At 55.4% G+C, this 22579-nt stretch overlaps 1 protein-coding gene across 1 annotated transcript in view; it reads right to left on the reverse strand.

The window, feature by feature from the left end:
• Positions 1 to 220: 220 nt before the first annotated feature.
• Positions 221 to 22579, reverse strand: part of LOC111145346 (carbohydrate sulfotransferase 15) — a 33164-nt gene continuing 10805 nt past the window's right edge. The window contains exons 5-7 of the mRNA XM_022500197.1: positions 10427 to 10583; positions 3776 to 3923; positions 221 to 2169 (exon numbers count right to left, since the gene is read on the reverse strand). Of these exons, the coding sequence (XP_022355905.1) occupies positions 1979 to 2169; positions 3776 to 3923; positions 10427 to 10583 (496 nt within the window). The 3' untranslated portion in view covers positions 221 to 1978. The remainder of the gene's footprint in view (positions 2170 to 3775; positions 3924 to 10426; positions 10584 to 22579) is intronic.

Here is a 22579-nt window from a genome sequence, read left to right on the forward strand (position 1 = left end):
TGCATAGGAGTGCGTAGGAAAATCTGTCGTCGTCGTCGTCGAGGCTGGAGTGGGAGAGCAAAACGTGGACTGGACGAGACAAGTTCGTCGGCAGAGAAACGAATCCACGAGAAGGTTGTGTCTGGGGCGGAGGCGTCTCATCAGCTAACAGACCCGGAAGGGAGCCCACCCAGGAAAGGCACCCACGCACACGCACACACACGCACGCACACGCACAGCAGACGCACACGCACACCCCCTCCTGCAAATAAATACACACGCACGCACGCACGCTACCATGAGAGCCCCCTGCCCCCGCTGGGCTCGGGTCAGACTCCCCCGCGAGCTCCGCTCCATGTGAGGGAGTGTCCCATACAGCGGGTCTGGAGGACGCACGGCCCCTTCGGGTGCAGGAGGAGTTCGGCCACCCAGTGCCCACGGCCCGTGCATCCCGCCTCCTGGTGGCAGGAAGACGGCAGCGCCAGGGCTAGAGAGCAGAGCAAATCCGCGTGTCTGCCATGGCCGGACAAGAAGGCAGCTGCACTTTCGGACTTTGGCATTGCACAACCTTGACCAGAGAGCTCTGGTTCGCAGGAGACCTCCCTCGAAAACACACCAGGCCAAAGCTTCAGTGAGGTCGCGCCTGGGGCTGTGTGCCAAGTGGGCTCCAGGGTCCTCTTCAATCTCTCCGCATCACTTCCAAGACATGACGAGACCTTTACTGCATCCGTTGGTAACCAAGCTGCCAAGTGGCCCAGAAAGTTCCATTAAGAATCCCAGCATACTATGCTCGGCCATGTAGAGCTCACTGTGTTTCTGAAACAGAACACGAGTATCCTGTAGTCCGTGAACATAGTGAAGGCCTCTGGCCGCATGTGGTGGAGAATGTGGATAATGAGCTCATTCCTGGGGGGGGGAAGACAGAGCAACAGAGTGTGTCTGTGGCCAGAACTAAAACTTGAAACACCCTCCAGGCCTGGCGACGACCTTGAGTGCGTGTGGAAGGCCCAAGATACCCAGACTTCCCACAAAGGGTTCAATTCCTGGAAGTCGCTCAGTCTGGCATTAACAGCGAAAACTTCCCAACTATAAACTAAATTTGTGATCTGATTATAAACGGAATAAACCCTAGAGGAGACACGTAAAGAGGCAGAAAAGAGAGCTATGGCTGACAAAATGCAGAAAGTGGTTTCAAACATTCATTTTCTAGTTTAACCTCAGTAACGCAAGGACAGAAGGAGATGGTCCGAGAAGCAAATAGGCTGCCAAAAAGCAACTGTTTTCTCTCTCACAAAAGTGAAGTGAACAAGTGAACAGGGTTTACAACTGAAGAGAATAAAGGTGGACTTTGGAGTAAACGGAAAAAAAGGAAAGAGCCTCCATTCTCTGCCCAAATGACCCGAACAGTGTCCACAACTGAACCAAGTGTAAATGTTGGCACTGCTCTGATGTGACCTCTAGCATGGGGACATGACCTCTACTGTCGTGGTGTGACCTCTACTGTGGTGGCATGACCTCTACTGTGGCAGTGTGACCTCTACCGTGGTGACGTGACCTTTGACATGGTGGCGTGATCTCCAGCATGGTGATGTGACCTTTGGCATGGCGACACAGCCTCTGGCCTGGTGACATGACCTCCGGCGTGGTGATATGACATTCGGTGTGCTCAGTGGGGCTCCCAGCATAGTCAGTCCCCCGCCGTGCCTCCCCCGTGGCCCCTCGCCCGGCACCACCCGCCTCATCCCCACAGCCTGGCCGCTGTGGTACAGGAGGGAACGGTTTCCCAAGCGGGGTTTCCAGTGGCTTTGGACGGCGGAGCTCCGTGAGGGTCAGTCGCCAGGTTATCCCACACAACAAATGCTTATACTACACACGTGCCTAGGGAGGGGAAGAGGAATCCCAGGGTTTTCTCCAGGCTGTGAGTGAAAGGACCCCCCTGCCTGCCCCCAAAGACACGCTCCCATGGTGGCACAGTGGAACCCGCCGAGGGAGCTCGGCCTCAGGTCTTCCTCCAGGCGAACGCCTCGTCGGCGAGCACCTGGGCCAGCCTGGTGTTGAAGGGCCCGTAGAAGTCCTGCAGGATCCTCTGGGTGACCGGCCACATGGGCCCCAGGTTCCGGTCCTCGGGACGCCGCGCGTTGGACGCGGGGCTCTTTGTCATCAGGGTCTCCTGTTTCTCCCCCAAGGGCCCTGGAACACAGAAACGCTCCCGTGAGGCCGGAGGCACGGCAGGAAGGAACCCTGCAAAACCCCCAGCCCTGCTTCGTGCTGAGACAGGAGCTCCCCCGAAGCGCTGGGGGATGAAAACTCTCCGGCTGGATCCATCCCAGAGCCGCTGAGGGCAGAACGTAGAAGGGCCCTCGTGAAGAAGCAGGGACTGTCCGGCCGGGGGCTGCACCCCTGCCCTCAGACGTGCGGCGGGAACCGGGGGATGCAGCCTCACCCGAGCCTCCCCTCCTGCTTTCATGGCCACAGAGCCACGAAGGGCTGGCTCTCGTGGCCGTCAGCCTGTCCCTGGATAACTGTCTGACCCACCTGGCATGGTCCCTGTACTTAGATATTCCTGCTAACCAGCCTGCCCGAGTTCTGCCAGTGTCGTTTCTGCTTCAGGCTGCTGATGCGAAGGGCCCGTGGCTGTGCCATATTTCACCTTGTGTATCATGCTGTACAGTGGCCATGGGGGCCGGGAGGAGGCCACCTGTGTCCAGAGACTCCAGGAGCCGCAAGGGGTCCACCTGCCACAAGGGGACCGATGGGGAGAGAGGCCCGGGAACAAGCCACCTCCATCCGCAGCCCTCTAGACCACAGACCTCTCCGTGGCTTAACCAACCAGATCACTGCTCAGGCCCCCCGGATTTGGCCAAAGTCCTGAGCCTTTACACAGAAAACCCTATTCTAGTGTCCTTGGGATGTGCATAATAGAAGGAACAGAACAGGCCTTTCCTGTCTCAGGGACTAGCTCATCAATGCAGCAGGATCTACCAGGGGTCAAATCAAAGAAAAATGGTTCTGGGCCGTCACAGGGAAAAGTGATCACCTCCCTCATGCCACTAGCTCACCCACGACAGAAGGGCTCCAAGACAGTGGTGGGCCAACGTACTTCAAGAAATATTCCAACAACAGAATTCCCAGGCCAGATTATTAGATGGGGCCACGGGGCGAGTCCTGGGGAAGAACGTGTGCTCTGCTCTAGATCCTCAACAAGTGGTTCACGGGGGCCACCCACATGGGCAGCAATCCGTGTCCACACTCCCACCCTGCTGGCCATCACCATGGCCAGGAGCAGCTAACCTTCCTAGACGTGCTGCTCAACTATGCGGCCCCAACTCCAGGGGTTCCCAAAAACCTGGGACGATGCAATTAACTGTCCATTCCCTCCTCCAAGCCTTGTGGCCTCTGCAAGACTGTTCCAGCCACACACTGACCTCTGACCTGTCCTCAAGGCTCAGCTCACAGACCATGCCTTCCATGAATATTTCCATTCCATCCTTCAGCAGCTGGGACCCCAAGTCACGTGTGTGAACCTACAGCAAGCGTGCTACCCCTCCCCCACTTCATTCTACTAGTTACTCGATGACCTGAGCTGTGGCTTTCCCGTCTCCCTCTGCTGGACTGAGAGCTCCCCGATGAGAGACCCCTCTCTACCCCAGATGCAGGCCCTGCACTTGGCAAACAGCTACTGAGCTAGCTAGGCCCAGCCTGGCGCACGGAGTCTGCCTGTGACTCAGTGAGCACCTCGGCCGCGCGGGGTGCACGGTCTGTGCCAGCCCCACGCTCTCCCGCATGACATTCCTACCGAGGTTGAGGAACTGGAAGACCCTGTTCATGGTGTACTTGACGTTGGACGCGTGGTCTTCCAGGCGGAGGATGAGAAACTGTTCTTTGTTAAAGACGGCGAGCCAGTCCAGGAGGTACACGGCATACAGACCGACCTGGAGCCTCACCTAGAACCAAAGGAGGAGGCAGGCGTTACGTGAGGGTCCTTCCCCCCTCGTTTTCCCCACAGCGCTCGGGCACGGGTATGAGCCAATGCCAAGAGTTATCCAAGTGAACAGCTGCCTTCAAAGGACGGATTTTGAACCCCGAGAGTTCTCGGGTCCTCACGCAGGGTTCTGAGCTCCCCACACAAATGCTTCCTGCTCAGGGCCACACGGAATCCTCACGACAACCCCGTAGCTGGCAGCAGGGCACACTACAGAGTGAAGGAAGGAAGGAAGGCCGAGGAAGGAAGAGGCCGAGCCCGCACACAGAACGGGCAAACGTTCTCTGCACAGTAACCGGGCGCTCCTGCTCCTACACCCAGCACACGATGGCCATGAAAACGCCTCAGGCACAAGCCAGGTGAGGGAAAGGCCGAGCGCCTGGGGCCACCCGAACCCCGTGACCAGGTGGCTGTGTGGATGGCCAAACACAGCCTGTTCTAGGCAGTCACATGTCCGGGTCCCCATGCGCCTGTGCCTTTGCTCACACCTACCTGGCAAGATTACACACACACTGAAGAATTAACCCTACCCGGAGGGAAGTCTGGCCCCTGTCCTTGGCTCCTGGGAGGTGACCTCTGGGTCACCTAGGATATCCTGCCTGATAAGTATCTTTGCTCACCTGGGACATCGGGCCACCTGACAGTAAACAGCATGAGTGACGACAGGGGCTCTTGGCGACACAGGATCAGTCTGACCTGTGGTAGGGGCTGGACAGTAAAGATAGTAGGTGACTGTGCCCCAGGACACAGTGTGGCCATCGAGGCTTGCTGGGCTTCCCTAGCGGGAATGCTTGGTGCAGACCACGTGCTTCTTCCCTGCACGGGTTTTAATGGGTACCCCTCCCTGCTGTAACCACGAGTCCCCGTCTTCAGTGTGCCCTTGATTCCTTCCTGGGACTGAACCCCAGAAGTGGTTTTGGGGACCCCCGACTTACATCAGAAAGGAGAGCAGTCTTGGCACACTCCCGTGACCTTCACAGTTGCGGAGGGAACAGCTCTCTCCCCCTCCACCCTGCCGCCCCTTCTCCTTCCTCCCGCCTCCCCAAGTCCTCCGGACCCTGCTCCACTTCCTGTCTACTGCTCTGCCTCGGCGACCTTCCCAACTGTTTCCCTCCATGGCCTCTGCCTTGCCTCACGCCAGCTGCCCCGATCAGGCCCCACGGTCACGGCCTCCTCACTGGTGCTCCCATCTAGTCTCCCAGCACCCAGCCCTCAGCCACCACCAGTGAAAACTATCCCCACGCCCTGCCCTCCCACCACGGTCCCAGCGTGGCAAGCTCTTGGTCCGGCTTGTGCTCAGCCCCCAGCCAGCCCCTCTGGGCCTTGGCTCCCAAAGCTGAAGGCCCAGGCTCCTCCGTCATCCTGCCGCACAAGGCCGACCAGGCTCCGGCTGACTCGATTCCTCTCCCACTATTCTTCTCCCACTTTGTTATTTTTCCAATCCTGTGGGAGGATGCAGAGGAAGAACAGTGAGAGGGGATAAGCTGTCTCCAAAACCCATTAGGTACCGCCAGCTCCCAGGATGTCGCTTCCTTGTGCGCCAGCCCGTAACAAAGACCCCAAGCTGGGCCAAAGCCAGAGAGAACCTGGGTGTGTGCCAGCCTCAGAGATCCTGTGTGCGTCGCCTCCAACACAGACAAACCATTATGAGCAGGTCTTCTTGAGTCGTCGGCCTCCTAGAGCATTTCCACTTTCTGTCAGGCCCATGGCCAATCCCCCTCAGGGAGGACCGGCCTCACGAGGGTCATCTCTTCCAGAGAACCTACCTTTGGGACCTGAGAACTTTCTAGAATGAAAGAAGCTGGTGTTTGCGACAAGGTGGGGCCCTGTAGCATCACCGGGAACCCACACCTGACCTGGTCACGTGTGACAGACTATTTCTCGGCAAGCCTGCTTGTGGCCACCGGGGCAGAGCCGGCACAGCCGCTCCCGGGAGGAGTCTTCCCTCACAGGCGGCAAAGGCCCTGGCGGGGGAGGTGGCTCTGCAGGGGAAGGGAGGTGGGCTGGCTCCCACAGCCGCAGGTTCCCTGGTTCCCTAGACATGCCCCTCTTCGGGCCGCCCCGCCCCCTTGCCACTCCAGGGAAGCCCTGGCCGCCCGAGTGACACATTCTGGTTCACACGGCGTCACCACTACAACAGGACGCCATTAAGACACACCTAGGACAGGCCCCCTCAGAGTTCTTCTTCGCCTTTTCCCCGCAGAGGCCAGAGAATCAAAACGGAATGAAGATAAAAAGGGTATTTAGAAGTGTCTGACAGATTTAAAATGACAAAATCTCGGAACACCTGGGTGGCTCAGCTGGTTAAGCCTCTGCCTTCAGCTCAGTTCTTGATCCCAGGGTGCTGGGATCGAGTCCCACATCGGACTCCTTGCTCAGCGGGGAACCTGCTTCTCTCTCTGCCTCTGCCTGCCTCTCTGCCGGCTTGTGCTCTCTCGCGCGCGCGCTCTCTCTCTGACACATAAATAAATAAAATCTTTTTTTAAAAATGACAAAATCTCAGAACTAAGAAAAGCCTTTGAGGTGCTCTGCCCAGCCAACTCTTGATGGAGAAAGGGAAACCCAGGGAGGGGGAGGGGTCTGCCGAGGTCAGCTGGGAGCACCCACCAGGAGGAGCTGGTGCCAGGGTCCCCGCCACCAGGGCTTTTCCCCCACATGGGGACAGAGCCAAGGAGAGGTGGATACAGGCTCTTCCCAGACAGGCACTATGCCAAGCCTCTCCATTCCCCATCAGGGGTTCAGGTGGGACACCCCACCCAGCCCATCTGCCATCCGCTAGTGGTGAAAACTCCTCGCTTGTTCACTCGTTCATTCTGCAAATAGTCACGTGCACACGGCACGCCAGGTGGCCCACGAGCCAATGGAGACATGCTGCTATGTCACCAACATGGGCCCTGGCTGCCTGGAGCCCGGGCCTCGCGGGGGAGGTGGAGCTGAGCTGCTGAAGAAACCAATGTCTGGAGCCACCAGCCCTTCCTGCAGGAGCTGGCCAGGGGCTGAAGAGTAAAGCCAGTCTGCGACCCGTGACGCCCACCACCCCTGTCCTGTCTACCCGTCCTGTCCCTGGGCATCTCTCTCTGACCGCTAAGCACCACCTCGGCATCCTCAGCAAAACTGAGACTAAGCGCAAAAGGTCAGTTTAGACCTTGGGAGCTAACCAGCTAAGGTAGAAACGCCATGAGTCTGAAAGGCCACAGGACCTGGGACGAACATGAGGCCTGTTACCAGCTCGAAGTGCCTTCCCTTTCTCCATCAGTGTCTGGGAGCCTCAGTGTCCTCATCTGTAAAATGGGCACAGATTTCAGGGTAGCGTGGAGGGTAGAACATGGAGTACCACGAGAGCTCAAGAGGGTGCCTGGTGTAGCGTCGGGAGTGAACAAAGGTTGGATCCCGCCGTCCTGTTCTCCCCGGCAAGGGTGCCGAGGGGCTGGAGGCCCGGCCAGCTCCGGGGGACACAGAGTGCCCGGCGGCACGGATGTTCATTCTTTTCACCACGTTTAGGTCAGATGTTCACTACTCCATGAGAGACACACAACATGAAGCCCCTGAAATGAGCCCTGCCCCCAGGAAGGAGCCCCACCCGGCCCTGCCTGGCCTTGCCCTTCCAAAGCCAGCCGGCGTTAAGCGCTTCCTCATCCAAGGCCGGGAGGGGAAGCCCACACCGATGCCTCCCTTTCAGAGTGTCTGCGGGATCACCTCCTGAAGACAGAGCTCAGTAGTCACACTGCCAGGGATGTGGGAGAGCAAGACCTCAGCGGGTAAAAGAGACAATAAGAACGGGAACACGCGTTAATGGCAGCAGCTCTATGCGTGTGACAAAATCCAAGTCTTCTGGCCATCGGTCCGCACTGAAGCCAGCGACGACGGCAGATAAGATGGCTGGGCCTGCCGAGGCCCGTTCTCCCAACCTCTCCAGCCCCCTCGTTAATGCCTCACTAGGATCCGTGCTGACAGTCACATACACAGTTCCTGGCGGCCCCTCACGTGATGGTTTCTTGAGTTGTTTTTCCCTCCCTGCTTCCGCACACTTGACATTCTACAATACAATAATGAAACCAAGAATCCACCTGGACTGGGGCTTCGCTTCCGGCCTGCACTTCTGCTGCTGCCAGGTCGTGCAGCCCCCATGGGCCTCTCTTTGTTCCAAATGACTGGACTCTGAGTAACCAGTCTGCCTCTTGACAAGCGTGCCACACAGCTCTGGGAGAGGATGGTTCGAGCACCTCTCTGAACCATGCTAGCTGGGTAAGTCACCTCAGCTCGCCCCATCCTGCCTCGTGCCCTCCCTCTCTTCCAGGCCGTGCCCGGCTCGGGTTTCCTCCAGCACCGGGCACGGTACTGAGCACGGGATGGGCACCCAAGAGATGCCTCTGGAGACGAATCGAGACTCAGCTGTAAGTGAGGCCAGTCCCCATTTCATGCCACGCCCTTGAATTTTTAGGAAATATCTCCAGAAAATGGCTCTTCTGTCCAGCAGGCCCTGCATGGATGACCCTTACGGTCATAAATAATCATGATTAAAAAGCAACAGCTAAGAGTCAGAGCCATTTTGAAGCAAAAACTGTACTTGGCACCTCAGCCAGAAAACACACGGTTTCCCCCTCTGATCTCACCGGTTCATCCAATCCGCCTACACATCTTTTCCACTATTCCTCCTAATTGCTTCTAGTAACCTCCATTTTTTCATACCCTGTCTCCGCCACCAATTCTCTTCCAGAAATCCCATCCCTCCCCACCCTGGCCTCCCTGCCTCTGGGAGACAATCCCCCTCCCACCCCTGGGGACCCAGGACACCGGGCATCTTTCTCAAATGCAAAACTGCTACAGCAATCCTGGCCTTAAGCCCTCCCTGGGGACCCTCTCCCTCAGGATGTGTCCAGACTTCCAAGGTTCACCGGGTTCCTGGGGATGCAGGCTCACGCTTCCCTTTTCCCATCACCCCACCATCCACACAACCACGTACTGTGGCGGCTGCAGCAAACACCCTCCAAGCTCACCCCTCGGCCTTTGTACAGCCTGCTCCCCTCTCCTGCACATCTATCTCCATGTCCCTGGATGACTCATCCTTTAGACCTCAGCTCAACATTACCTCTCCTGGGAAGCCCCCCTGATACTCTGTGTCCAGATAGCCTCTGCTCCTACCCCAGCCTCTATGTCTCTCACCCGGGACCCAGTGACACGCCTGTCCTGCCACAGCTGCAGTCCCAGCCCAGGTGCCAGCCCAGACCCAGCAAGACGACGAATGCGCGTGAAGGATGGTGGAACAGAATACGCTGCCTGAAATATGCCACTTTGGTATCAGGATTATTTTGAGCTGAAGGCAACTAAGAAACACAGATATAAGAGCTCTCTGCCTTTACCCTGTTGGCCTACAAGCAGTACATTAACTTGTATGGGGGCCCTTCCCCGCTCTCCACCAGGATGGACCAAAGTTTGTCACTGGAGACAACTCTGGACCTCTGCCGGCCTTCGGACAGCGCTAAGGATCTGACATGACAAACCTCACTAAAGCTTGCCCTTACCAGCCATTACCTCCCTCGTACGTTTATTTGCCTTTCCACCATTTGCTGCCCTAGAAATTCAAAGTCCTTTTCCTGTTAAGTTGTTATATAAGCCTGAGATCTAACCACTCCTCTGAGTTACTCATCAGAGACAAGTGTATTTGCAACACACGCGTTAATCAACTTGTGGGTTTTTTTCCCCTTGCGCATCCGTCTTTTGTCAGTCTAATCTACGGGGCCCCAACCAATGACACTACGACGGCTGAAAGAAAAGGATTATTTATTTCTGTTCTCCATGTGAACGAACGATTGCTCTGATCCTTACAGCTACTGGGTGAAGCAACCGTATTACTCCGTTTTATGAGGAAGCCACTGAGTCTCAGAGAAGCTCAAACACCTGTTCAGAGTCACACAGCTAATAAACACCCAGGCTGGGAACTACACCGTCTGACTCTACCCTACACCCCTGGCCAGATTCCGTGCAGATCTGTGCCCTTGTGTGCACCTCCTCTGACAAACTAAAAACTCCGGCAGGAGCGCGTCAATCCAGCTGGCAACATTTTAAAGCACCAGAGCCATCCACCACTGGAGAATGTGCTCCAGGCCATCTGAGAGCGGGTCCCCGTGTCGCCAATCCTAATCGCACAGTGCGTTTTCTGAGCCTCACTATATGGTAATCTTCCTAAATGCACCCTCATTCCCGCAGAGGGAGGAGAGAGTATTGCACTGGGGAGATCAGCAGAGAAGGACACCTGGTGCCCGCTCGAAGGGCCCATCCCTTTTACAGTTTTTACGTCCGCGTATTTGCCTGTGCATCAGCCACTGCTCAGAGGCACGGGGAGAGGCATCTGCACATTCAAACGCTTCTCTGTGTCTCTGTGCTCCCGTCCCATCCACCATGCCGCCTGCATAATAAGCACCGGGGCGCCTGTGCTCGCGGGGGGGGTGCTTCCAGGATACGCACAGGCATGGCATTGTTGAGCGTGTTGTTGTAGACGCAGGCGCGCAAGGAATAACCGAGCATGCAATTTTCAAACAGCTGCAGAGCTTCTGTCACTTTTTCATGGAAGTCATCGGCAGATTTATTCGAACTTGCGAAGTAGAGATAGTCAGAGTACAACCTGTGAATAAAATAGAGGGATATTTTTACCAACCCAGGACTGGGAAACCACGCTCCCGGCGCGACAATGACAATCAGCATGCAGTCACGTGGCCTCATAGCGCCATCAGGACCCTGCCGCTTCTCGCTGTTCCCTGCGGATAGGCCACCTTCCTGTACCCTCTCACACCTTCTCACCCCTGCCAGGGCCACCAGGCTCTCCTGGACTCAGAGTCGTCTATACTGGCCCCAAACAAGCCACTGGTACTTTATTCTTTCCAGCCTCTTTTTTTTTTTTTTAAGATTTTATATATTTATTTGACAGAGAGAGACACACCGAGAGAGGGGACACAAGCAGGGGGAGTGGGAGAGGGAGAAGCAGGCCTCCCGCTGAGCAGGGAGCCCGATGCAGTGCTCCATCCCAGGACCCTGGGACCACGACCTGAGCTGAAGGCAGATGCTTAACGACGGAGACACCCAGGCGCCCTCTTTCCAGCCTCTTGCGTGCGCAGCCCTGCTTTGCCTGTCCCAGTGAGCTTAGAAACTGTACGAGAGCGAAGACAGGCCCTGGAAATGTTATGCTCCTCCCATTCTCTCTCTCCTCCATCTGAAGCAACGAAAGCATCTGTCGCTTTTACATTACAGTTCCTCGTGAAACTCCTGCCCATTCCACAGACGTTCCAAACATTAAAAAAAAAAAAATTATGAGATGTTATCTTTCTAGATTGTTAGGGACCTATTTTTTAACACAATATAAAAACACTCGCACATGTGCATGTAGTCACCGTAACCCTGCTTGTCCGCGTTCACAGGTCCGTTCACATGGATCCCTCCTCACAGACGTGCCGTGTCTTCCTATGGACCCGGCGGTGCCGCTCCTTGACCGAGCTTTCCTGGGGCTCCTCTAAACCTCTTCCCAGCTAGGTCTCACCTTATAGATGACCACGTCCACTCCTGAATTGCCCAATTTCAGCAAGAATCCAGCGAGGTTGGTTTAGCCAAAATTCCCCGCCCTCTGATATCTGATCATGCTCTGATATCTGATCGCCCTCACTGGGTGGTGGCTTCCTGGTCCCCCACTGACACTCAGGAGATGTCTGGTCCCCCCAGCCCACCTTCAGCCAGAATCCTGCTAGGTTGGGTTGGTCAAAGCACCGACCTTCTTACCCTGATGCATCCTCAGTAATTTCCAAAGCCCCAACCCGTCCTCCTTGGCTATAAGTCCCCACTTTCCCCTGCTGTGCCCGAGCTGTCCCCACGCTGTGTGCCGACCCCCCACACCTGGCCCAGAATAAAGCCCGCCTTCCAGCCTTGACCAAGCGGCAGGATAAGGGTCTGCTTGCTCGCTCGCTCGCTTGCTCTTTCCTTCCAACCTTCCTTCCTTCAGTACATCCTCTGCAAATATACTTTACTGGACTCTGCATTACAGACGGATTTTTTTTAAGCACGGGGTTTTTCTTTTCTTACATCACATGAACAACCAGCAAGACGAGATGAGTTACAGCAGCATAATAAACACAGCCCCCATGGGACGTCATCCTGCCCAGTGTCTCCAGCGGCCGTAACTGGGAGTCCCGCTCCCCAAAGGGGACCTTCGTTATCGCTGCTGAAATACCCTGCCGGAAGTTTCTTGTGCTACTCAAGCACATATCCACACATTTTATATTTCTGAAAACACACAAGGTGTCAGATTGCATCCGATGGAGTCAGGTCACAGACCTACCACGGTGGCACTTTTCCAGGTGCCTCCTTCGGAGGATTCCAAGCACCCACAGCAGCGGGCGAGATGGGACACAGCAGCCTGACAGAACCGGGATCCCACGTCACCCAGTAACTCCTTTCTTTAACGGAACTGGGTTATGAACGCCCACACCTCTTCCTGCTCTGCTTGCCAAGAGGCTAAGCTCTTCATCTTTTTGTTTTTCAAAAATCCCTTCTTCATTTCTGCCTGGTGCCTTTCCGATGCCTGCTCCGACGGGACCTCCCGGCCGCACCCTCCCCTCACACACCATCCTCGGCCTGCTTGTGGGAACACGGGGCTGACGCGGGGCGGCCCCCTGGCTCCAAGGACTCAAGTTCTCCCTCCTGGGACGCCATACTTCCTACCCCCCGACTTCTCCAACATGGCTGCACTCATGCCCGTGGAGGCAAGTCAGTGCCTCTTCCTCTGTACCGAGTGTCTGAGCGCACACATCTGTCCACACATCTGTCCTGCCCACCACTCCCCACGCTAGGGCCTGACCCTGGAACGCAGCACACCCACTGGTCGGAAACCACAGGACCCCACGGCAGCTGCAAATGTTCCTCCCGCGCCCCTCCCTCTGACGGGAGGGTACGCAGATGCACCGACAACAAGCGTGGCTTCGTGGGGACCGGAGCTTCTCACCTTGGCCATTTGGCACGAGGCCTTTGACACGACCCTTTAGAATCCATCCACAGCCAGTGTCCCCAGAGGACACCTGTGAGAAGTCTGGAGATGCCTGGGATCTGCCCACAGATGGCCTAGAATCGACACACATCCCGGAATGGGAGTTTCGCAGACTTTCACCTGTTTGGTTAAATTCTTCAAAAGGCCCTGCTTCCAGATCATCATTAGTGATGCTCGGTGACTGGTGAGTTCCTGCCCCACAGATCCGTACCCATCCGAGCACATCATGCAGGATGATACTACATCCATCCGTTACAGTGTCCCCCAATGCCACCTGTCTGTCCCTTGCAGCACCCACTGCTGGAGGCCGGTCATAGTCTTAACCTCGAGGCTGATGGGTAAATGCCCAAATCAGATTTGCACGGACCTCAAAGAGCAATTCAGTTGTACCTGCCACATGTGCCACGTGGCCGTGAGTCTGACGGGATGCCCTTCTCGGCTCACACCTTTTATATCAGTCCCGCTGATATTATGGCCTAGGCCAAGAAACTCTGTCCAGGAAAAGTACAGACACCTTTGAAACTATCATCAAAATCTGTGTTTAATAGGAAATCCAAGAACAAAGTTCTTCCCCAGGACTCCTACAGGACTACCCACATTCTTTAGGGGAACCAGAATTCTATCGCATAAATTGCTATCTAAAAACTCAACCACTGGGTCAAGCTTTCCATATGAAGAGTTGATTCTGTAGTTATAACGTTTCTTGTGGACGTTTGGCTCATGAATAAAACAAGAACCCTGAAACCTGCCTCAATTTTAAACACCAAGTAACTTCATGAAGAATCTGCTGATTCCATACAATTCTTTAGAGATCAGGAAGTAATCGCAGGGTGCAGACTGGAACGTGCCTGATGTTCCAACCAGGCCAGGCCAGCCCTGGGAGGGAGAGGACTATGGGTTTTCATGTTTGAGGTGAGGTGAAATGAACTCAGGACCCCCCCTTCTGGGAGTCAGGGTCAAAGCCTATCACAACCAGGCCAGGCTTACTTTCTCAGTAGAGCAGAGGGGGGCTGTCCCTGGTCCCTCAGACTCTCCAGGAACCCCAGATCTGCCCACAGAATGTGCTCAGGATTCCCTGGAGCCCACACGCATGCCAGGATGGATATCTATAAGCCGACGTCCTTCATGCTCCACTTTGCCAAAAACATCTGAGCAGAGACTTTATTCATCACAAGGAATGGCCATCCCTCCTATGTGGATTCTGTAGATCCCCCCAAAATACATCCCCAGTACCTGTGAATGGGATCTTATTTGGAAATAGGGTCTTTGCAAACAAGATTATGTTGAAGATCCTGAGATGAGACCATTGTGGATACAGGGTGCGTTGTAAACCCAGTGTCCTGACAAAGGAGAAAGAGATACCGGGGAGAAGGCCACATGAAGATGGAGGGAGAGGATGGTGTGATACCACAAGCTGGGGACCACCCAGGGCTGTGAGCCACCAGCAGCAGCTGGACACAGGCCTGGGACAGTCCCTTCCACAGAAGCCCCAGAAGGACACTACCCTGCTGACACCTGGCCTTTAAGATCTTTTTATTTATTTATTTGTCAGAGAGAGAGAGGGAGAGAGAGCGAGCACAGGCAGACAGAATGGCAGGCAGAGGCAGAGGGAGAAGCAGGCTCCCTGACGAGCAAGGAGCCCGATGTGGGACTCGATCCCAGGACGCTGGGATCATGACCTGAGCCGAAGGCAGCTGCTTAACCAACTGAGCCACCCAGGCGTCCCGACACCTGGCCTTTAGACAGCTAGCCCTGGGTTGCTTGAAGCCACCAGCTTTATGGGAATTTGTTGCAATAGCCCCAGGCAATGCATGCAGGTCCTAACCTCCCATTGCCAGGAAGACGGAGGGGTCATTTCTGCCAGCACCCCTCTCCTGCCCTGAGACCCTGGCAGAGTCCTGAGCGTGCAGCTGGATGGGGGCACAGGTCATTTTCCCACAGAGATGCAAGAAGGAAGGCAGAGGAAAAGCACGAGCTCTCACTCTCAGGGGAGCTCTGTTTACACCCCTGAGGAATGAGACTCATGCTTCACAAGAACAGAAGCAATACTAAAAGCAATGATTTCCCTGTAGCTACTCTTGGGGGAGAAAGGACCAGGTAGTGACCAAGGATGACTGAAAGCCACTTGGATAGTTTAAAGCCATTAAGAAAAATGCTGAAAAGGGCAGCAAATGTATCAAGAAAAAGGATCCAAAAGCTGGAGCAGGCACAGTCAGGTAACAAGAGCTAAATCTCAACATCCACATTCTGGTCTTTCAAGTCAACTGTAGAACGATAATGTAGGGGGAGAAGCCAATGGGGAAAACACACAGCAGGTGTAAGCTGACCTAAGCTCGTAATGAATCACCACAGAGCTGCCGGGACGCTTATGCAAATCTTAGGATGTATTAACCAAGGTATGGCACGGAGAATGAGGAAGGGTGTCACTCTGCTCCTCCTGGCAGGTCGGGACCCCAAAGGATGCTTGCCTGCTTCAGTGCTAGGTACCGAATTGGGGGTGGGGAGGAGCTGTTCCATCCGAAGAAGCAAGACTCAGAAGGAAGAATAGGTTTCAAAGGCTACATGGCTATCTGGGGCTGGAAGCAGACCTGAACGCTGCTCCTGAAGGACTACCTGACCAGTGGGTAGAAGGTTCGGGAACTGGTTTGAGGCAAGGGAAAAAGTCTCCAGCTGGGACAGTCCAGCGTGAAGTGAGTGGCCCCAGCCCAGGGGCAGTCAAGGCTGGTGGGGCTGCGGGAGAGCTGGCTGACCCTGCCGCTCAGCCTGCCCCCCGCGGCTTAGGGGCTGCCAAGCCCCCTTTTGCTGAACCACCTCGTTTTCTTCCTCCTCAACCATCCCAAACAGATGGGTGTTACATTTGGCCAGGACTGTTTCCAAGAACAATTCCCAATGTAAGTCCAAATACATTCCATGCCTTCTGTGCTAGGCTTATTTGAAAAGGCTGCTAGGCGTGGGGTTCAGCCCCCACTAAGGGAGTTGGCCCTCGGGGAGGTGCGCTTAGCTCCTGCCTGGGCAGTATGGGGGTCCTGGGAGCCAGCACCGCTGCGATAGGGAGTAGGGGAGAATGTGTGTGCGGGGGGGGGGGCTCCCTCAACCTGGTGCCTCTGGAAGGGACCACGTCTCTCTCAGGGGCACAGATGAGAGGCCATCGGGGCCACCACTGAAGGCCCCACCATTTAAGATCGAGACGGTGACACCAAGGCCAGCAGTCATTTCTTCAACGACACTGAGAGGGTGTCACTCCGAACCTATGTGAGCAGAGGTGGGGGGACCGAGCGCCACAACAACGGGGGCAGCCCCTACTCTGTGGGCTGGTCTCGTGGGCCAGGCTGTGGCCTTCAGCTGCCTCCATCCTCATGGCTTCCCCTCACCAGGCCCTGCACTGGGCACTACGCGCACATCCTCGTTCTGTGTTCACGACCTGCACGCACCCCCCCCACCCCTGGACACAAGCTGAGTGTCCTCACCCTGTCTCCGGAGGAGAACACTGGCTTTGGGAGAGACCAGGGAGCCTCGCAAGGTTACGCAGCCCCAGCCCCTGGCCTCAGAGTTTAGAGACGGAGCCAAACCAATAGCTGATGAGAGCAGGGTGCGAGCCACCAGAGCCAGAGGGTTTGGGGTTTTATTTTGATGTTCTGAATGTCGGAAGTACACGGGGATTCGGAATGCTGAGGAAAAGTTAATAAGTGGCAGCAAACAGAAAAGCAATCACGACGCGTCACAGAGCCGCAAACAAACAAATGCTCGGGATCAACACGATGAGCTTCGCTGCCCTGGGAAAGCCGACGTGGTTACGGAGCACCACACTGGGCATCCGGAGAATGACAGCAGCGACAAACAGGTGTTCAGGTATTTGCTAGAATCTCAGAGCTCCCGGCGTGACCTCTGGGCACCTGCATAAGCGGACGGTCCTTGGCTGCAGTAACAGCTCATTGGGTTTTAAGGGTTTTAGCTCTTCAATGACGACGTGCTTGTCGGTCGGCCTCCCTGAGACCAGGAGACCCAGGCAGGTTCCAGCTCCAATGTCTCTAGCTCAAGGAGGCTGGTTTGTTCTCCTTTTGTCGTGGTTTTGTTCGTACCATTTTAAAATGGAGAAGTAATCCACACACCAACAATTCAGTCATTTTTAGCAGACACACACAGCTGCACAAGCCCCACCAGCCAATTCCAGAAGACCCGCACCACCCCCAGAAAGTCGCTGTTGGTTTTAACCTGCCAGTGCCCAGGGAGGCTCACAGGAGAGGTCACGGCGATCCGAGGGCCACAAGGCACAGGGAAGTTTTGACCGCATCAGCTGCGTCTCGAGAGCCCGCGCGGTGTCATCCCTCCCAGCTACTGCTCCACGCACCAGACATCTGGGAGAGCTGGGCTGTGAGAAACGACTGGGGGCAGACCCCGAGGTGGGGGGCGGTGGGGAGCAGCTGACGGCTCCTGGGGGGCGGGGCTCAGCGCAGGCTGTCCTGGCCCAGACATCGCCGTGCACCCAGAGCCCCCGCCAGCCGGCTTCTCAATGACACACATGGGAACGGCCCTAGTTCCTCAGCCAGGAGCCCCCAAAACAAGGGCACGCTCTCATCCTCTGCTTCAGCCCCCGACCCCGGGATATCTCCGCCTTTCTGCAGCCACCTGAAGGGTGATTACAAAAATGAAACCCAGAGCGTCCCTTCATCATTCTCCATTTGCCGTCATCCACATTCAAATCAATAAGTTCCTGACCTCTGATATGGTGCCATCAATAATGATTACGTATATTTTTCCTACAGGGAAATAAAGGCCATTTAACGTGGCCGGGAAGGAGGCCCTTCTGTCTCACTGAATCATAAGCTGTGACTTTCCTATCATGAGGAACAACCAAGCAGGACTGACCAGGCCGGCTCCCTTGGAGGAGAAGTCGAGAGTCACCCGAAGCCATACACATGGGTGACACTGCTGAGGCTCATTTTCTGCCAGAGAAGAACATCCAGGCTTGGGCCTAACGTGTCCACGTGGGCGCAGCACCTCCAGCCCATGGGGCTCGTGTTGGGGCTGGGTCATCCCTTCCCCTTGAGCAGGAGTAGGGTTCTGGGTTCACCTTTGTTTCTTCTAGAGCATCCAGTCATGGGTCCTTGGTCAACGTTCATGGAACCAAGCGTAGAACCTCTCAGAGATGAGATCAGAAATCTCCTTGGTCTACGAGCCCGGCATGGTTCACAAAGCACTTTCACACAGTTTCCTGGTGATCCTGACAGCAGGTGTCTCTGGCAAGGAAGAAAAGGAAGCGCCCAGGATCGCTGGGCTACCCCTGGTTAAAGCAGCGGCCAAGTCAGGCCTGGATCCCAGGCTGGGGGACCCCACCACGGAGCATGGCCATGCCCCCCCGAACAGCTTCAACTTGCCAACCTCACAAATCCAAGGTGTCTGAAGTGACCTGGCGGTCCGGGAGTGGACTGAGCAGCCTCCCCCGCACTGTCCTGGCCAGTCCTGGCCGGCTCACCCTTCCCGCTCTGTTGGCAGAGGCTGACTCCCTGGCCCTGGGGTGGGCCCCAGCTCAGCCCTATGAGCATGACCTCACATCACTTTTAAGGCTCATCAAAGACATGCCAATGACACCCAGACAGACAGCTTCTGAGACGCAAAATGCCTCAAATTTCCAGGGAACAGGCCACTGAGAGACACTCCAGTCTCCTGCAGATGGCCGCTGATCCTTCATCCTCCCGGGTCTTAAAGACAAAGGTGAGAGCAAGAGCCGGAGGAGGGAGGCAGAGCGTGGAATCGATCTGCGGCCTCATGACCTCTACGCTCCGTGGCTTCCACCCCCCACAACCACAACTCGAACCCTTGCCCAGAGTTCTCCAAATTTCCCTTTAAGATCATGGATGTTGGGCGCCTGGGTGGCTCAGTCGGTTAAGCATCTGCCTTCGGCTCAGGTCATGATCCCAGGGTCCTAGGATGGAGCCCCCCGTGGATCTTGCTTTTCCCTCTCCCTCTACCTGCCCCTCCCCGTTTGCACTCACTCTCTCTCGCTATCTCTCTGTCAAATGAATAAATAAAATCTTAAAAAAAAAAAAAAAGGTCACAGATGTTACTAACTAATCCACCCCTGCTAGGGAACAGCCAGCCCTCTAATCCTGGCGCAAACACGTGCTAGAGAGCCCGTCACGGGACGCCAGCAAGCCAGCTCCCCTCTCCCGCTGCAGGGAGTGTCCACGGCACGACATCAGTGCTTCCAGGGACGCAGAGACGGTGAGCCTTTTGGAGAAGATTTTCAGCACAGGCTGAACCACGAGAGAAATTCCTGCCGCGGGTAAGAGGTCTGCAGCAACTCAGGAGCCTGGGTGGGCGCGGCTTCCTATCATCTGAGCTCGATGTCGCCCTGGGATCGGTATCCTGATCTCGCCAGTGTGGAGTCCACGCTTAGCCAACCAGGAAGACGGGGGTCCTTATGGCTCACAGAGCCTTGCCAAAGTGGGGAGTCATCCTGCTGGTGGCTCATGGTCCCATCCCATGCAGCGTCTGCCATCAGCGGGAAAGACCTGCTCCGTGCAGGCCTCCCCAGGACAGACGGTAAACAGTGGCTGCTGGACGGGAGAGGCCTCAGCGGCGCCATCTCAGAAGGGCGGTCCCAGCCACATGGCTCCTGATGGCATCAGGGAGACCTCTGTGCAACTGCGCCACGGCCCACCCCTTCACACTGTCGGCACCCACCCCCACCCCGGCTTGTCCCACGACGGGCCCCATAAACCTCCTACACACACAGCTATCTCCACCTCTGCGTCCCGAGGACCAGCCTCTGATAGGGAAGACAGCTCGAGTCCTCAGTCAAACCGACAGGGGCTCAACCCCAGCCTGGTCACTACTAACCAGGTGACCGCGGGTAGGCGACTGAGCCCCACCGCCCACACACCGGCTTGCCAATTGCAAATGAGGCAATACCTGAACAAGGCTTAGCACAGAGGCAGCCTGGAGTTAATGCCAAGGTCACTTAATGAGGGCTGTCCCCACCCCTTCCATTAGACACGGGCTCCGGGAGGCCAGACAAGGATTTTGCCCTCCAGTGGTCGTCTCACTGCCAGCCCTTCAAAGGTGTCCAATAACTGTGTATAGTGAGCAGATGCACACTCGCTCGCATCACTGTTAGTATTTACTCCACTGTGACCTAGTCGTAACAGCTACCAATTACACAATGCTTTGCATTTCCAGCCTGTTTAAATATGTTACCTATATTAAGTAACTCTTACAACCCTAAGAGCAGGACGATTTCCCCCCATTTCACCAAGAAGGAAATGAGACACAGAGAGGTCAAGTAGCTGCCCCAAGGTCAGTGGCAGAGCTGGGACCATCTGGTCCCCCAAAGCTATGATTCTATCAAGGTGACCCTGGTTTGCCACTTATTACCCATACGTCCTACCACCCACTTTGCAGATGGAATAAAATCCATGAAACCAGGATTCCTGTCCAAAGGCTTAGCATTGCTCGTTACTTTGTCCGAATGACCAAGTGCGTGCAAACGGATACACTGTATTAAGTGCTTCACTCCCTCCCTTCCTCGTGCATCATCATAGATTAATTACTGACCCAGTCCAGTAGATTGTTAAAAAGTTAGTTTCTACAAGCAGATGAAGAAAACAATGCCCCAGGAGTCAAGGTTCAAGATGCCCAGGTCAAAATCAAGTTCTCGTTCTTAACTGAGCTCGGTTCTCCTTCCCGATTTGACCATCATCATAAAACGTGAGCAGCACCCAGCATCCTGCGCTGGTCACTGCCCTCCCCGGCAGTAAGACGATGCACAGACTTAAACCCAAAATACAGACACAGTAAAATCCTTAACAGATGGCGTGTGACCCCACTCCAAGTGTCCCCTGAATGAACTGTGTCAGCACCTTCCAGCCATTTGTCCCGGTGAATGACGGTGGCCTCTGAATTACGAGGCCAACTCTGTCAACCACTCACAGACGAAGAGACGGGAAGCTACCGGGAGATGTGTTGGAAAGAACAGTCTTTCCCACTTTAGAGTCGAATTAAAGGAAGAAAAATTCTGCTTTTTAATTAACTAGGCCAATTTGGCCTAGAAATGTTTCACTTTTTAAGCTGTCATTATCTCTGACGTAGAGAAACTTGCAGTGTGAAACTTGGCTGGCCCTTCTGGCCACGAGAACCGGCCTTCCACTCTTCCTCTGTTCTCCTCCCGAAGGGGGAACAGCAAACGTACCATTTACATCTCTCTCTGGAAACTTAAAAGTGATTGATTTGATTCTGTGTGCAATCCCAACACTTTAACAACCCCCCACGTTGGATCAATTCTAGAAAAAAGGTTAAATGTGAATCTGAAACTAAAAACAAACTCCACCCCCACCCGTGCCAATTTGTAGATGGAAAGAACAGTTTAGCCTCATCCCACTGGCAGAAAGCAACCCTGCAACCTTCCCCTGCAGAAGCGCGAGGTCATGGAACAACCCAAAGGGGCTGATGGCCTGTAACCCAGTTAGACCAATGGGAACAGGGGTTCCGAGTGTTTGTTTCTTCAAAAAACCTAAACATTGAGCATCTATCATCCTTTCCCGCTGGGATGGCTAATAATCCAGACATTTAAGAGAGGCCATGAGTCACGGGTTTCAAAACAGAAATTCCTATGTTGCATACTTTTTAAAATCAATGTTTAAAAAGCAACGGAACAGCTGTTGCTGTCAGTAGCCCACACAGACATTGTGTGCATGAACGCCCCCCGCCCCCGCCAACTGTGCATGTGCAGGCTCTGCCTCGACACGGCGACGCACTCGCAGCCTCTCTGCTCCCGGTCACACCACTGGGGCCTAGGCTCCTGGACGATCAGACAGAGAAATGGGGAGCAGGTGTAGTAGGCAACCATCCCTGTTCCTTGGCATGCACACCCCGCCGTCTCCTCCCCTTGAGTGTGGCCTGGCCCTCATGACGTGCTTCAAATCAAGCGAACATGGCCAAGGTCATAGGCTGACACTCCAGTGGTGAGATGACATGAAGCTGTGACTTCCGACCGGCCCGCCGTTTCCCTCCCTGGCCAGCTCTGACAAAGCAAGCAGCTATGCTGGCAAGGCCCAGAAGCAAGGCACCGAGGGCAGCCTCTAGCCAACGGCTGGCAAAGAGTGGAGGCCCTCCTTCCAACAGCCATTGAGGAACTGAATTTGGCCAGTGAGCTTGAGAGCGTGGGAGCTTGGAAGCAGAGCCTTCCCCAGTCAAGCCTTTGGATGAGACCCCACCGTGCGGAAGCCCTGACCGCAGGCCTGGCAGAGATCCTGAAGGAGAGGACACGGTAAACTGTGCCAGATTCTGACCCACAGAAATGGTGCAATCCTGAGTGTGTAGTGTTTTAAGCTGCTAAGTGTTGGGGTGGTTTGCTACATAGCAGTTGATGGCTAACGTAGCAGGCACCCTAACAACCGGCTCAGCCTCCTGAGGCAACTGCCACCACGACATCCCACCACCCCCTCCTCGGCACCACGTCCACTGTGAGAGAGGGAGGGCCTCACTTCTATGTAGAAGTACCTGTTCCCAGAGGGTAAGCCCTGGGTGGGCCTTCATGGATACGTGCGTGCACAGCACTCAGCACCATGCCCAGTGTACGGCCAGGGCTCAAA

The sequence above is a fragment of the Enhydra lutris genome, unplaced genomic scaffold (assembly GCF_002288905.1).
Source record: "Enhydra lutris kenyoni isolate GAN:26980312 unplaced genomic scaffold, ASM228890v2 scaffoldscaffold12, whole genome shotgun sequence".
Taxonomy (NCBI): domain Eukaryota; kingdom Metazoa; phylum Chordata; class Mammalia; order Carnivora; family Mustelidae; genus Enhydra; species Enhydra lutris.